This window comes from Pinus tabuliformis, chromosome 4_2, assembly GCF_031772625.1.
Source record: "Pinus tabuliformis cultivar Carrire ecotype Pingquan chromosome 4_2, CPIR1, whole genome shotgun sequence".
In the NCBI taxonomy this organism is placed as follows: Eukaryota; Viridiplantae; Streptophyta; class Pinopsida; order Pinales; family Pinaceae; genus Pinus; species Pinus tabuliformis.
In genome coordinates this window covers 1033865308-1033878979 of record NC_142304.1, presented here as the reverse complement: position 1 = coordinate 1033878979, position 13672 = coordinate 1033865308, and the positions used below count along the sequence as shown (strand labels likewise).

General features: G+C 38.6%; 1 protein-coding gene across 1 annotated transcript in view; it reads left to right on the top strand.

The window, feature by feature from the left end:
* The window catches only part of NPQ6 (YCF20-like protein (DUF565)), a 67851-nt gene extending 55009 nt beyond the window's left edge, over positions 1-12842 (top strand). The window contains exon 2 of the mRNA XM_089427882.1: positions 12034-12842. Within this exon, the coding sequence (XP_089284008.1) occupies positions 12100-12699 (600 nt within the window). The 5' untranslated portion in view covers positions 12034-12099 and the 3' untranslated portion in view covers positions 12700-12842. The remainder of the gene's footprint in view (positions 1-12033) is intronic.
* Positions 12843-13672: the final 830 nt, after the last annotated feature.

The following is a 13672-nucleotide window of genomic DNA, read 5'->3' as shown; positions in this document are numbered from 1 at the left end:
TTTGGCAAAAAGTTCTCTGAGGAGAAAATTCCCCTTCTCCGTGTCTTCGCTCTTTTCCGACGGATTTCTGCCCCGACAGAAACTGCGTCTTTTAAGCACTGCGCTGAGGCTCTGCATCACTCCCTCTGCCTTTGCAAACTCACGATTCAGAAATCATACCTCTCCGTCAACTCTCTCAGAGAGAGATTTCCTCAGAATCTCTACTTCCTGGCAAGGACTGCACAATCCCTTCAAGGGGATTCGAATTGCTGCCAAATGCAGCTATTAGCCTCTCTGCTCAGCGCTGGATCTTCTCTTCCTGTTTCAAAATCAATCCTCTAATACCATGTGAAAATTCCTAATCCTCAAGGAACCCCTACTGCAGCAAACCTGAATCTACTTCACCTACTTGATTTTAATATACATTATCAAGTTATTCTCTAAATATTGAAGCAAATTACTTCTGCAGCCTACACTTCTTTAATATTTGAATACATGAAACAAAAAACTAAGCAAAGAATAAGATACATAGGACACTTATTTTTGGACAAAATAGTTGCCAGAAAAACCCAATACGGGAAAACCGGTGCAACAACTCTGAGGGTTTATTATTACGCAGGAGAAAATTCTGAATACAAATCTAGGATGCTCAACTAGCAATCCTTTACAGAGAAAATACTGGATAAAAGACTAGTGAAATAATCTCACCCTGTCACTGGAGAATTAGTGACTGATCCTCAGCTCTTGAGGTTCTGCGTCATCTTCTGATGGCCTCTGCGTCAAACTGCGTTACCCCTCCTAGGTATTACGCTGCCTCTCTGCTTTGGATCCTCTGCTGGCTGAGAAATTAAATTTCTTGCCTCCAGTCTCACACCCTAGCTTCTGGCAATTGAACTTCGAATTCCTTCAACAGAAACTTGACTTCCCCTCACTAACTGCGCTGCCTTTGCGTTAGCACTGCGTAGGCCAGCGTCAGCCCTCCTCTGGACGTCTTTCTGTCCTTTCTCTGCCTTGTACTCTCCGGAAAATCCTTCTCCCGGATTCTCACTGCCCCTCTGCTGCAAGGTCTCCCCAATCGATTTTCCTTTGAGAACTTCTCACCTCAGAAAATCGATTTCCTCAATCTCTTTGTGTGTGTCTAACTGAACTGCAAGTACTTTTTTCGTTGACGCCGAGATTAAGTCTCTAATCAACGACTAAGATTAAAACTTGAGTTGATCCACCTTCTAGATCATTCTCACCCATATTTTGATTAATACCCATTAATATTTTAATTTTCCTAAGTATAGACTTAGGAACCCCATTAAAAATATTAATTATTTTAATAAAATACAATCGGGTGGAATTTTCCCAAACGGTTTCTGGGTTCTTTAGAACTCATGTGCCTTAGCCTCTCCACCAATTTTCAAGGCTAAAGCACTTCCGATGCTACCAAAAACTAACACCTCTGTGTTAGCCTACGCAAATCTGCTTCCCACAACTTGGACCAACGTCTCTCTTGTTGACTGATCAACTGCTATCTAGAAAATCGATCCTCTTGGCCTCAGGGCTCCCACTTCGGCTTCTGGCACTGATTTTCGACTTCTCCTCAGCAAAATACAGATCTCCCTTTGAAGCTCTGCGTTGCCTCTCTGTGGCACTCACTACCTCTCTGCTATGCACTCACTGGAATGGAGAAACTTTCTTCTGGCCTTACTATCCCTGCCTCTCTCTCACTACTTTGACTTCACTGAATCACCTCTGGTAACTGACTGCTGCTAGTTTGGAGTTCGATTTCCCAGCAAAATCAAATTCCTTGTCTCTCAAGTGTGTTCTCCAACCCCCATCGAATTTCTTCTTATAATCTCTCGTTGAGACATCAACGGCCAAGATTAAAACATAATCGATGGCTAAGATTAACTAGAACTCAATCCATGTCTTCTTCTAGAAGATTCTCACCATGAATTAATTAATACCCTTTAATTAATCAATTTTCCTAAGTTTAGACTTAGGAACCATTAAAAAAAGGTTAATTGTTTTAATTAAGTCGTCTCTAGGTGGAATTTCCAAAAACAATTTCTGGGTTTTGGAGAATACATTTATTCTAGCCTCTCCACCAAATTTCGTGGCTAGAACACAACTGATGCTACAAAAACTAGCACCAACCATTATATGATAGCCATCTTACAAAACTCTAAGAGAGCTCCATTTCCTTCTTTAGGGGGCCTTTGATTTAGGCAGTATCTATCATATTGATAATCCTCCCACCTAGGTCTTAGCCTCCTACCAAGAAGCCTTTCTTGGAGAGCCCTTGACGTTGCATTTGAAGCAAGTAAGCCATTATTTGAGTCTCTCCTTTAATGGGCTTTGGAAATCACAATATGCCTTGTCATTGACCTCATCCTCCTACCATTCTAGTGATTTCCGTCATATCAAGACTTCGCAAATCGGTGAAAGTCCTTAAAGAGCAAGGGACATCCACTGAGGTGACAGTGGGTCCTTGTCCCGTTGTTGCCATTAGGTCTAGTAGTTGTCCTTTAGGTATCGCCCCTAGGGCCTCTGCTAGATTGTGTGGTAACAGGATACACCCTTTCATGGTGGGGCTGACTTATCCTTTTGAGCCCATGATGCTTGAAAATTAAAAAAAATTATTTTTTATTTAATTTCTCTTAGGCCGACTTAGAGATTTCCTTTAGCAAGGCGGGAATACCTCCGTTGCTACATAAAAAATCAACAAATACATGGTAGCTAGTATTGCTAGTTGTGAGGTCATTTGACTTCACAAATTGCTTATGGAGTTATTTGATTAGGAGTTGGATCCCACAGTGATAATCATAGTTGTATTGAACTCTCTAAGAATCTAGTGTTAAGTGACAGGTCCAAACAGATAAAAATCAGATACCACTTCATATGTGATAGGATTCATGTTAAGTTTAGGTATGTTCTATGCTTAGAGCAATTTATTTCTTATCTCAATATCTTTTTCAGATTAGCAATCACATCAGCATTAAAGTAAACTGCAGATAGAACATAAACATAAATCGCAGAAGACAAGCCAAGACAAGAGGACACAAGATGTGGCGTTAGCCAGGGACAAACCCCAATGTGGGGAAACCCTTGATCAATTCTTCTTATATGTTCTTCAATAGTTCAGCAGAGATAGAGAGAGAGAGAGAGATAGTACATTTACAATTGAAGTCAACACTTTGACTTATCTAGATGAGAGCGTAGATCATCTCTAAGAAGATGATACATGAGATCAGTTGAAGACATGCTGCTTCAACTGATTCTCCAAGGTGACTCCTTCACTTATCATCGTGCTGCATCTCGTCATCATGCTATGCCTCACCGTGCTGCACCATGCTGCACCCATCATCACAATGCTGCATCTCATCATGCTTCATCAATCATGATGGTACCCATCACTGTACTGCATCATGTGCCATTGCTGCACCATGTTGCCATACTGACCTATGTGTTTGTTGCACCTAGCTAGCTTGCTGTCCCTTGCTTGCTTGTTGTCCCTTGCATGCTAGCTGTACTTGCTGCACTAAGTATCATGCTGCTGTCCCAATGTGTTATACTAGCAGCACTATGAACTTGCTATATCATACTGCTGTACCTCACCATTGTGCTGCCCCTCATTATGCTATGATACACTTCATTGCTGTACCCATCATGCTGCAACATTCATCAACATGCTGCTGCAATATATCTGCTGCTTGCAACATCATGCTGCTTCAATGTATCATCACTGTTTTCTCCATCCAAGTGACTGTACTATTATCAACACAGTCCTAACATATGCTGCCTTGCTGGACAGACTTCAACGTATACCCTTCAACTCTCTTCTCCATGTCATGGCTGTGACTGGGGCATGCTTGAATAGTCTTCCTTTATATCACCTGGAGGACTATGGTTAGGGCAGCGTAGGGCTCTCCATAGAGCTGCGTATAGGGCAGTGTAGGGCTCTCCAATAGAGCTGTGTAGGGCAGCGTAGGGCTTCTCTTTTAGACCAGCAATTAGATCTCTCCTTGCTGTGTTATGTAGGCTTCCTTCTCTGCGTTAAAATCTCCTCCATGATAGCGTTAGGATGTAGGGCATCCTCTAGGGCAGCATATCCTCTTTAGATCTCTCCTCCCACCAAAACCCAAAGACAAGTGGAGAGGAAGAGATCACCAAGAGGATGTGTGTACAAATGACTTTCAAGGCACCTCTATGAGAGTGATCCAAGAAAAATATCAGCTGCCATTAATAAGATGACCCACATGGAGTTTGGCCCTAGTTGCCAATTTTAACAATTCAAGAGGGAGCAACAAAGTTTTAGTGTGTTCCCATAGATCAATAAGCAGTGGATATTTTGACCAAGCCATGAACAAAAGGGAATTTTGAAGCATTTAGAGACAAACTTGGATTGGTTGAGAATTCCTTCTAAGAGGAAATGTTGAGAAATATAGCTTGGACAAGAACTTCTTGCACATGTTTTAGTGTGAATGTGTAGGGAGTGGTTTGAGATATTCAGTAGTGACCACTTAGGAAAAGTGGGTAATTAATTCTATTTTGTAATTCACTTAGGAAAAAGTGATATGTTTTATCTTTTGCAGTTGACTTAGTCTAAGGATTCTAATAAGGTGTGTTTTTTCCTATAGTTAATAAAGTGTATTTATTATATTAATGACTTAGATTTATTCCAGGTCGTACATCTCAGGATGAGATTAGTGTTTTGGCAGATTAGGTTTTTTCAGTTTAGCATAAATAATACAAGATAGAAGAGGTAAATTACAGTTGAGCAGATATAGTGAGTAGGAGAGCAGCCAGAGCTCAGGAAGGAGGCCACATAGTAGCAGCTGTACAGGTCTGTGCAACAGTGCAATACAACAGATCTGTACAGGCCGTATGGCTGCTGCTTTCCTCGTTTTCTATGCAGGCCATACAGATATGCTTTTTGGGTGATTTCTCCAACCGTACACAGCTGCTGGTTTAGCAGTCTGTGGAGGTTACCTTATAATCATTGATCTAAGAAATGATAAGCTGAGTTGAAGGAGAAATCATTTGTGTACGTGTGTATTTTGTTTATGCTACTGCTATTTACTTTTTCAGCTATTGTGTGATTGATGCTATATTCAGAAATTAGATAAATACATTCAGTTCAATTTGTTTGCTTTGGGATCATAAGAATGTCAATCATCCAGGTTTGGAGATTTTAACAAATTGTATCATATATTTTTGCAGTGTAGCAATTCTTTTCAGAATTTCATTGTCATTGAATTCAAAATGAATATGAACAAGGTGACTTAGACAACATTGATAAGCAGGCCAGTTCAATTCCTCAGATCCATAGTCTTTTGTTGTACAGCCAGTTATTTAAGACATGTTTTCCTGAAAACTAACACATTTTGCACTAGCTAAAGTAGTGGATTATATTTTAAATTTAAGTTGTTCATTTTTAGGTCACAACAGAAAGGGGTTCCAGGCCAGTTCAATTCCTCAGATCCATAGTCTTTTGTTGTACAGCCAGTTATTTAAGACATGTTTTCCTGAAAACTAACACATTTTGCACTAGCTAAAGTAGTGCATTATATTTTAAATTTAAGTTGTTAATTTTTAGGTCACAACAGAAAGGGGTTCCATTTCCTTAATATGATATAAGCTTTCATTTTTATTTATTTATTTACTTTAACAGGATTATTTCTTTGTTTTCCCTTTTGATTCCTCTTCTGTTATCTTTCTTTTTTTGTAAGGTCTATAGGGGGTTGCTTCAGAATCTCAGATATTACAATTTTTAACATATGCTCATTAAACTTTTAACATATGCTTTTGATGCCATTGCTTTAGCCTTGAGACAGTCTACGCCATGATCTGTAAAAAGACTAGCTTCCTGATTCTCAACCAGCCAATTGGATGTTGGATCTGTATTTTCTAGCTCAGTTGTTCCATTGTCAATGCCTCGTGCAGTGTTAATGCTGAAAATTTACTCTCTAGAACCTGGATTAATAGAATGGATGTTTACACAAATAATAAATAATAAATGACTAAATAATAATTGAGATTCAAGACTCAAGCTTCTCACCTATCTACTTGATGCAAAGTCTGATATTGTAATGGACATACATGAGATCATTCAAGCACTTTTGAGGAACCAGTTGCACTTCATGGAGTATATTTGTTCAAACATAAGTCACCTGACACAATGACATTGGACACAGAAAGGTGAGTGTTTGACATGAGACATGGTGACACCAGAAACAAGACACGGAGGACACTATATATATATAACAAATTAGTGAATTATTACACATACACAAATGAAATATAGACAACCATTCAAATCTCTTTAGAATTTTGAAACTAAATCATTTACAATTTTACATAATACAAATTCAATCATACAACTAGTGCATATAACCAAAATAACACCGAGTGCAATCCATCTCTGAATCAAAAATAAATTAACAAAGAGGCCCTAAATGGCCTCCAGAGTCCAGGGTACCAAAACAATCATGCTACAACAAATAACTAGTACTACATATCATCAAAATCATTCCTTATATTGGGATCCTCATCATCAATATCACCCTCTAAGCATTAACATAAGATAGAAAAATCTTAACACGTCAAATAAATATTTTGTTTTTGTAATAGTATATTTTTAGTAGGATTGTGATAGAGGAGTTCAACAATCACTGCCACCAACATTGAGGCTACAGAGGGCTTGGTGCTCTTGATTAAATGTTAGTTCCATACCCTTATATAAAATCTTGAAAACTGTTAAGTTTGCTGGATATTGAGTGGGATCTAAAATTCTACTTTCTCCATATGAAATCCAGTAAGGCTGGAACCACTCTCAAACATCCTGAAACAATTAATGGTAATTTAATAAATTTAAGTAAAAGCGAGATTCTCCTTTATGTTTCATTTTAAAGTGACATTCTTCTTATCTTTCATTGAAGTCACCTCATATAAAATCCTGAAAACTGTTAATTTTGCTGGATATTGAGTGGGATCTAAAATTCTACTTTCTCCATATGAAACCCAATAAGGTTGGAACCACTTTCAAACTTCCTAAAACAATTAATGGTAATTTAAAAAATTTAATTAAAAGTGAGATTCTCCTTTATCTTTCATTTTCAAGTGACATTCTTCTTTATCTTTCATTGAAGTCACTTGACTTCAATGAAAGATAAAGTGATTTCATGAAAGATAAAGAAGAATGTCACTTGAAAATGAAAGATAAAGGAGAATCTCACTTTTACTTTAAGAATTTAACACTACCATTAATTACATACCATTAGTTGGGCCTGGTCAAATCCACTTCCCAGCACTTGGAATCCCTTCTAAAACTACTTAATCACCCTTATCTACACTCCAAAACCTCTGAGAGCTCCAGACCGGAGACTGAATTGTGTGAGAGTGACACAAGAAATCGATTTTAAGAAGCTGTGGGCTGCTTTTTCACTGGACATGTGTCTGAATTTCAGGACACGAGTAGGGTTCGTCTTCGACACGAGTCAAACTCCTGTCCTATGAATAGGACATGAGTCAAACTCGTGTCAGACGTGTCATGCAAGGGTCGTGTATGATGCATGAAATATGTGACACAGGGCAGGGTAAGGATGTGTCAGGTAACTTAGGTTCAAGCATACTCTATTGTTTACCCATGACTGACTATATTCTGCATGAATTTGCAATACATCTGCAATTGCCTCAGCCAACAAATCACCCCTAAGATTCTTATACATAAGGGCTTTGAACTCCTCTCCTGCAATAGCAACATTCATAGATTGCCAATAAGAGAATGTCACTTGAAAATGAAAGATAAAGGAGAATCTCACTTTTACTTAAGAATTTAACACTACCATTAATTACATAGTATTAGTTGGGCCTGGTCAAATCCACTTCCCAGCACTTGGAATCCCTTCTAACACTGCTTAATCACCCTTATCTACACTCCAAAACCTCTGAGAGCTCCAGACACTGAGAAACGACTGGTCATAGTGCCAACCCGAGCTCATGAATGCTCCGTATGGAGGGAGGCATGCTAGTCATGAACCCTTTTACCCTTCCTTTGATTAAGCCTTACCATACAACCTATTCACTGGAAGATCTAAACCTCTTCCTTCATTAGGAAGGTACAGCAGAGCAGCTAGAGAACCGGGCAGAATAGCATGGCAGGCATGATACAAACCCTTCTTTACCTTCTATACCTTTTCTGTTTTCCTAACCTACCGGCCTGCCCCACCTAGAGACCTAGACCTGTAGCCTTCCACCGCCTTACAGACAGCATTTCAAGACAGACCTGCCATCACACTTGCTTTATATGTATGGAGGATGGATGCTGGGACCAGAGACTGAATTGTGTGAGAGTGACACAAGAAATCGATTTTAAGAAGCTGTGGGCTGCTTTTTTCACTGGACATCTGTCTGAATTTCAGGACACGAGTAGGGTTCGTCTTCGACACGAGTCAAACTCCTGTCCTGTGAATAGGACATGAGTCAAACTCGTGTCAGACATGTGTCATGCAAGGATCGTGTATGATACATGAAATATGTGACACAGGGCAGGGTAAGGATGTGTCAGGTAACTTAGGTTCAAACATACTCTATTGTTTACCCATGACTGACTATATTCTGCATGAATTTGCAATACATCTGCAATTGCCTCAGCCAACAAATCACCCCTAAGATTCTTATACGTAAGGGCTTTGAACTCCTGTCCTGCAATAGAAACATTCATAGATTGCCAATAAGGGCTTCTAGAACAGTTGAAAGGATGTCAGAACAGTATAAAAAATTGGCAATATATTTTGTTGCTTGCTAACGTACATTCTTCTTCCAGGCTGTGTTGTCCAAGCTAGGTTGAGAACCGTATAGCATATGAGGAGCAGAAAAGGGTTGTACATTACTTTCCCTGCTGTTAAGATGGATGAGAATAAGAAGATGATGATGAATGGGCTTAGTGTTAGGCTTATGCACAAAACTTTCGTTTGTGGTTCCAATAAGGTTGGAACCACTCTCAAACTTCCTAAAACAATTAATGGTAATTTAAAAAATTTAATTAAAAGTGAGATTCTCCTTTATCTTTCATTTTAGGACTTCAATGAAAGATAAAGGAGAATGTCACTTGAAAATGAAAGATAAAGGAGAATCTCACTCTTACTTAAGAATTTAACACTACCATTAATTACATAGCATTAGTTGGGCCTGGTCAAATCCACTTCCCAGCACTTGGAATCCCTTCTAACACTGCTTAATCACCCTTATCTACACTCCAAAACCTCTGAGAGCTCCAGACTGGAGACTGAATTGTGTGAGAGTGACACAAGAAATCGATTTTAAGAAGCTGTGGGCTGGTTTTTCACTGGACATTTGTCTGAATTTCAGGACACGAGTAGGGTTCGTCTTCGACACGAGTCAAACTCCTGTCCTGTGAATAGGACATGAGTCAAACTCGTGTCAGACATGTGTCATGCAAGGGTCGTGTATGATACATGAAATATGTGACACAGGGCAGGGTAAGAATGTGTCAGGTAATTTAGGTTCAAACATACTCTATTGTTTACCCATGACTGACTATATTCTGCATGAATTTGCAATACATCTGGAATTGCCTCAGCCAACAAATCACCCCTAAGATTCTTATACGTAAGGGCTTTGAACTCCTCTCCTGCAATAGCAACATTCATAGATTGCCAATAAGGGCTTCTAGAACAGTTGAAAGGATGTCAGAACAGTATAAAAAATTGGCAATATATTTTGTTGCTTGCTAACGTACATTCTTCTTCCAAGCTGTGTTGTCCAAGCTAGGTTGAGAACCGTATAGCATATGAGGAGCAGAAAAGGGGTATACATTACTTTCCCCGCTGTTAAGATGGATGAGAATAAGAAGATGATGAATGGGCTTAGTGTTAGGCTTATGCACAAAACTTTCGTTTGTGGTCGTGGAAGGAATATGAAATTCTTGGGAAGGGTGTCTTAGAAATTGATTACCACATGGTTACAATTTCATTTGCTATTTTGGTCTCATTATAGGCATCTATGGCCAAGTTTTCTTGGTGTGTGGTTGCTGCATCATGGCCAGCTATTCCGGCAAGGTTGTACTTTAAAACAGTTTATGCAACCCAGATAATTCTTTGTGGAAGGAACATGAAAATCTTCAGAAGGGGCTCTGGTTTGAAAATGACTGCTCCATGGCTGCAGTTTCTGCTGCTATTCTTCTCTTCTTATTTTTGACCTCATTATAGGCATATATTGCCAAATTTGTTTGATGTCTGACATTAAAGTAACTCTTGGGTAAGCTGCTGCATCATCACAAGCTATTTTGACAAGGTGGTACTTAAAACAGTCTATGTAGCCCGATGAAGGTTTGCAAAAAAAAATAAAAATTGCATTTTAATCTTCCTATCCCATCTGCTAACTTGTCACAATAGTTTCAAGCTAAGGTCTTCTCCCTTGGCATTCTGGGTTATGCTAATTTTTTGGTTTATGACCTAGGTTTATGCAAAAAAAAGGACCAAAAACTCTAAAATGTTTGCTGCAATAGGGTAGATTCTACCTCCAAATTTGCTTCTCCCTGACAACATCTATGCTTGACGTTAGGTCGAGATGAGAACTTGGAGAAGAGAGATGCCATCAGCTTGTAAATGATTGAAACTGCTTCCTGGAACACTGGAACTGACTACTGCACTGCTGCTACAAGCTGTGTATGCTGAGAATTTGGTGATTTGAATTTTGGACGACAAAAAGTTCTTTGTTTTATGTCAATGAAGTTAATGAACACTAGAAACCCTAGGACTGTACGCTGGTAAAGCTGTGTTCACCTGTGGGAGCTGAACTGGGCAGAAATCTGCACAAAATAATGAGCGCAATGAAGATATTTTTTGTTGTTGGTTTTATATAGAAAAACATCTGGAGTTTTTGATTGGGCTTGTGAGTCTGAATTGCTGAGCTGTGAAAAACTTTGCGATACTCACCAGTTAGATAACCTGCAAGTGCTCGCATGTGTATTTTCTTGCTGGTAAGTTAGACTCACTGTTAGCTAGTCTAGCCTGTAGCTGTTTCATAATGGCTTGTTTCAGCAGCTGGGCTGAATTTGACTCTTGAGTCTGAGCCAAACTTGCCGGGATTTCCTGCTGGGTTGGACCCAATCTACTGTGTTAACCTTTTGCTCTAGAAGACCTTGTTTTTTCTCCAAGCAATATTATCTCTGTTAGATTAGAAATTACTTAGAACTGAATGCTATCTCTTGTGGTTCTTCTGGGTGCAACAGATGACTAATGTGTGATCTATGAATTCATATTACTGACTGATTTACATCTTCTTACACAGACACACACTAATACACACATTAGTTACTTCAAATCACACCACAAATAAGTGGAAGAGAAAACTTCAGTTAAAGCCTAGAATAGAAACTTGCCCTTAGGGATCATAACATTGTCGTGTCAAGTTATATTGATAAGTCAAAGCAAATTGGTTGGTATTGAAACCGTATTTTGTGTGGTTCATGGTAAAAGATCTTTGCGGTCAAAGACCTTTCAATCTCCTAGTAAATTTCCTCCTTGTGTTGATCATAAAATTTAATGATATTTGAAGACACATACTCTCAACGTTATATGTTATCTTTAATCTTTATCCCTTTTTTTGACACTTACTGTACAACATTTCGGAACAGGGAAATAATTTATTACTTCTATGGGCAACCGTCTCTGCAGACAGTTCAATGCTTCAATCACTTTATGGACTATCAAAGAAAAAATTCCAACGTTGTAAATCTTCTTCTCTTTTTATTCCTTTAAAAGGTTAGGTGATGAAAAAATATGCTAAAAGATAATTTTTCTGGCAGAAAAAGGGCACAATACGATTGCTTGAAAGCTACACCTTTTTTTTGTTGCTTTTCTTAGCACTACTCAGAGCTATAATTTGTACACATACCCAGAATCTTAAATCTGGAGGAATGGAGTTACTGCGCTTCTCTGCTGTGTAGATAATGTTACATAAATATCTCCTAATTATGCTTTCTGATAGTTTCCTTCCAAGGATTTTTACATTGCCTTTCCTTGCAATTTTAAATTGCAGATACATGAACTCTGGAGGATTTGAAGGATCCATAGAACTGTTCTTGAAGCTCCTTTGGTTCTAAGCATGTCTTGTTTCATGAAGAGCTGTTGTACCCAGTCTTCTTCACTTCATCCGGTTGCTGTTTCAAGACAATTTGGACATCCAGTTCAAGTCTATTGTTTGCCAATGCCAATATCATGCTCCTTGACCCACTGCCAGCACACACTGTGTTCATTTCCTAGTCCAAGGAAGGGAGTTTTACTACCTTGGAAACAAAGCCTCAGACAAAAACAGGGAAAAAGATGCGTTCCTCCTAAATTGACTTTTCAAAGTTTGAATATTAAAGCCGTACAAGGAAGTCAGCGGCCCCGTCGGTTGGTTGATGCCATCAGAATAATCCCTGAATTTTCAAGGAACTATTTTAAAAGTCCATTTCGTAGGGCACTTTTTGGTGGCATCTCTTTATTGGGAGGATTTTATGTAGCACAAACAATTTCTCTTTCATTTGGTGCACTGGGAGTGAATGACGTGATTGCTGCAGTTTTATGTGTGATCGTCACAGAATATGTTACTAAATTCTATTATACTCGAACCAAGGTTACTTTTCCAGTGGCATTACTTAACAATTTCAAGATGGGTTTCACTTATGGTCTCTTCATTGATGCTTTCAAGCTTGCCAGCTGAAAGACAATGCAGTTGTAATGTCCATGTTTTATCAGTGAACGGGTGTATCTTATCCTCCATCTGTTTTGATTTGATTGACTGCTAATTTACTGCCTGCGCTTTTTATAAGAGCATAGAAGAGGATCAAGTGTTCTTTATGTTAACCGTTTTCTCTTGTACTTGTCTCGCTTCTGTGAATTTTTATTGATTACTTTGAAAACTGTAGATATATTATTCTATTTAGTATGAGCCCTGAGGGTTAGCTAAATTGGTTGAGCTATCCATTGATTACTGTGAAAACTGTAAATATATTATTCTATTTATTATGAGCCCTGAGGGTTAGCTAAATTGGTTGAGCCATCCATCGATTACTGTGAAAACTGTAAATATATTATTCTATTTATCATAATTTACGAGCTCTAAGGGTTAGTTAAATCGGTTGAGCCATCCATCCAAGGCATGTTGTTGATGGGGAAACCTTAAGTTATAGGTTCAAATCCTGTCAAGTCCATTGGGTTACCAGCTGCTATTGTGGCTGGTGGTTGAACTGCCCTCCATCTAAAAATTCTGGGGAAGAGGGGGAATCCATGTGAGGTTTTCTTGAAATATATACTGTGCTAATTAATATGCTAATCCTGCCATGCGTTGTTAGTCTTCAATAATTGATAACTCTTTCTTTATCTTTAGCCATGGCCGGTGACAGATGCGGATGGGTTTTATAATATGATACACCATGGAATCAAATATTTCACCTTTCCCCATCTTTGTTATTATCAGCAAGAGCCACTTGAAGATGTAAAATTATTGACACCGACCCCAGAACTTGAACTGTATCTTTAAGTAAAATTCTTTTTATCCAGTCATGAAGGGAAAACATGGTTGGTCTCTTAAAACAAAATTTTTAAACATAGCTGGGTTCTTAAATTTATCAAGGCATTATGATCTTGAAAAATATCTCACATTAAGAAGTTCGGAATCACCTTCTTATCGATGT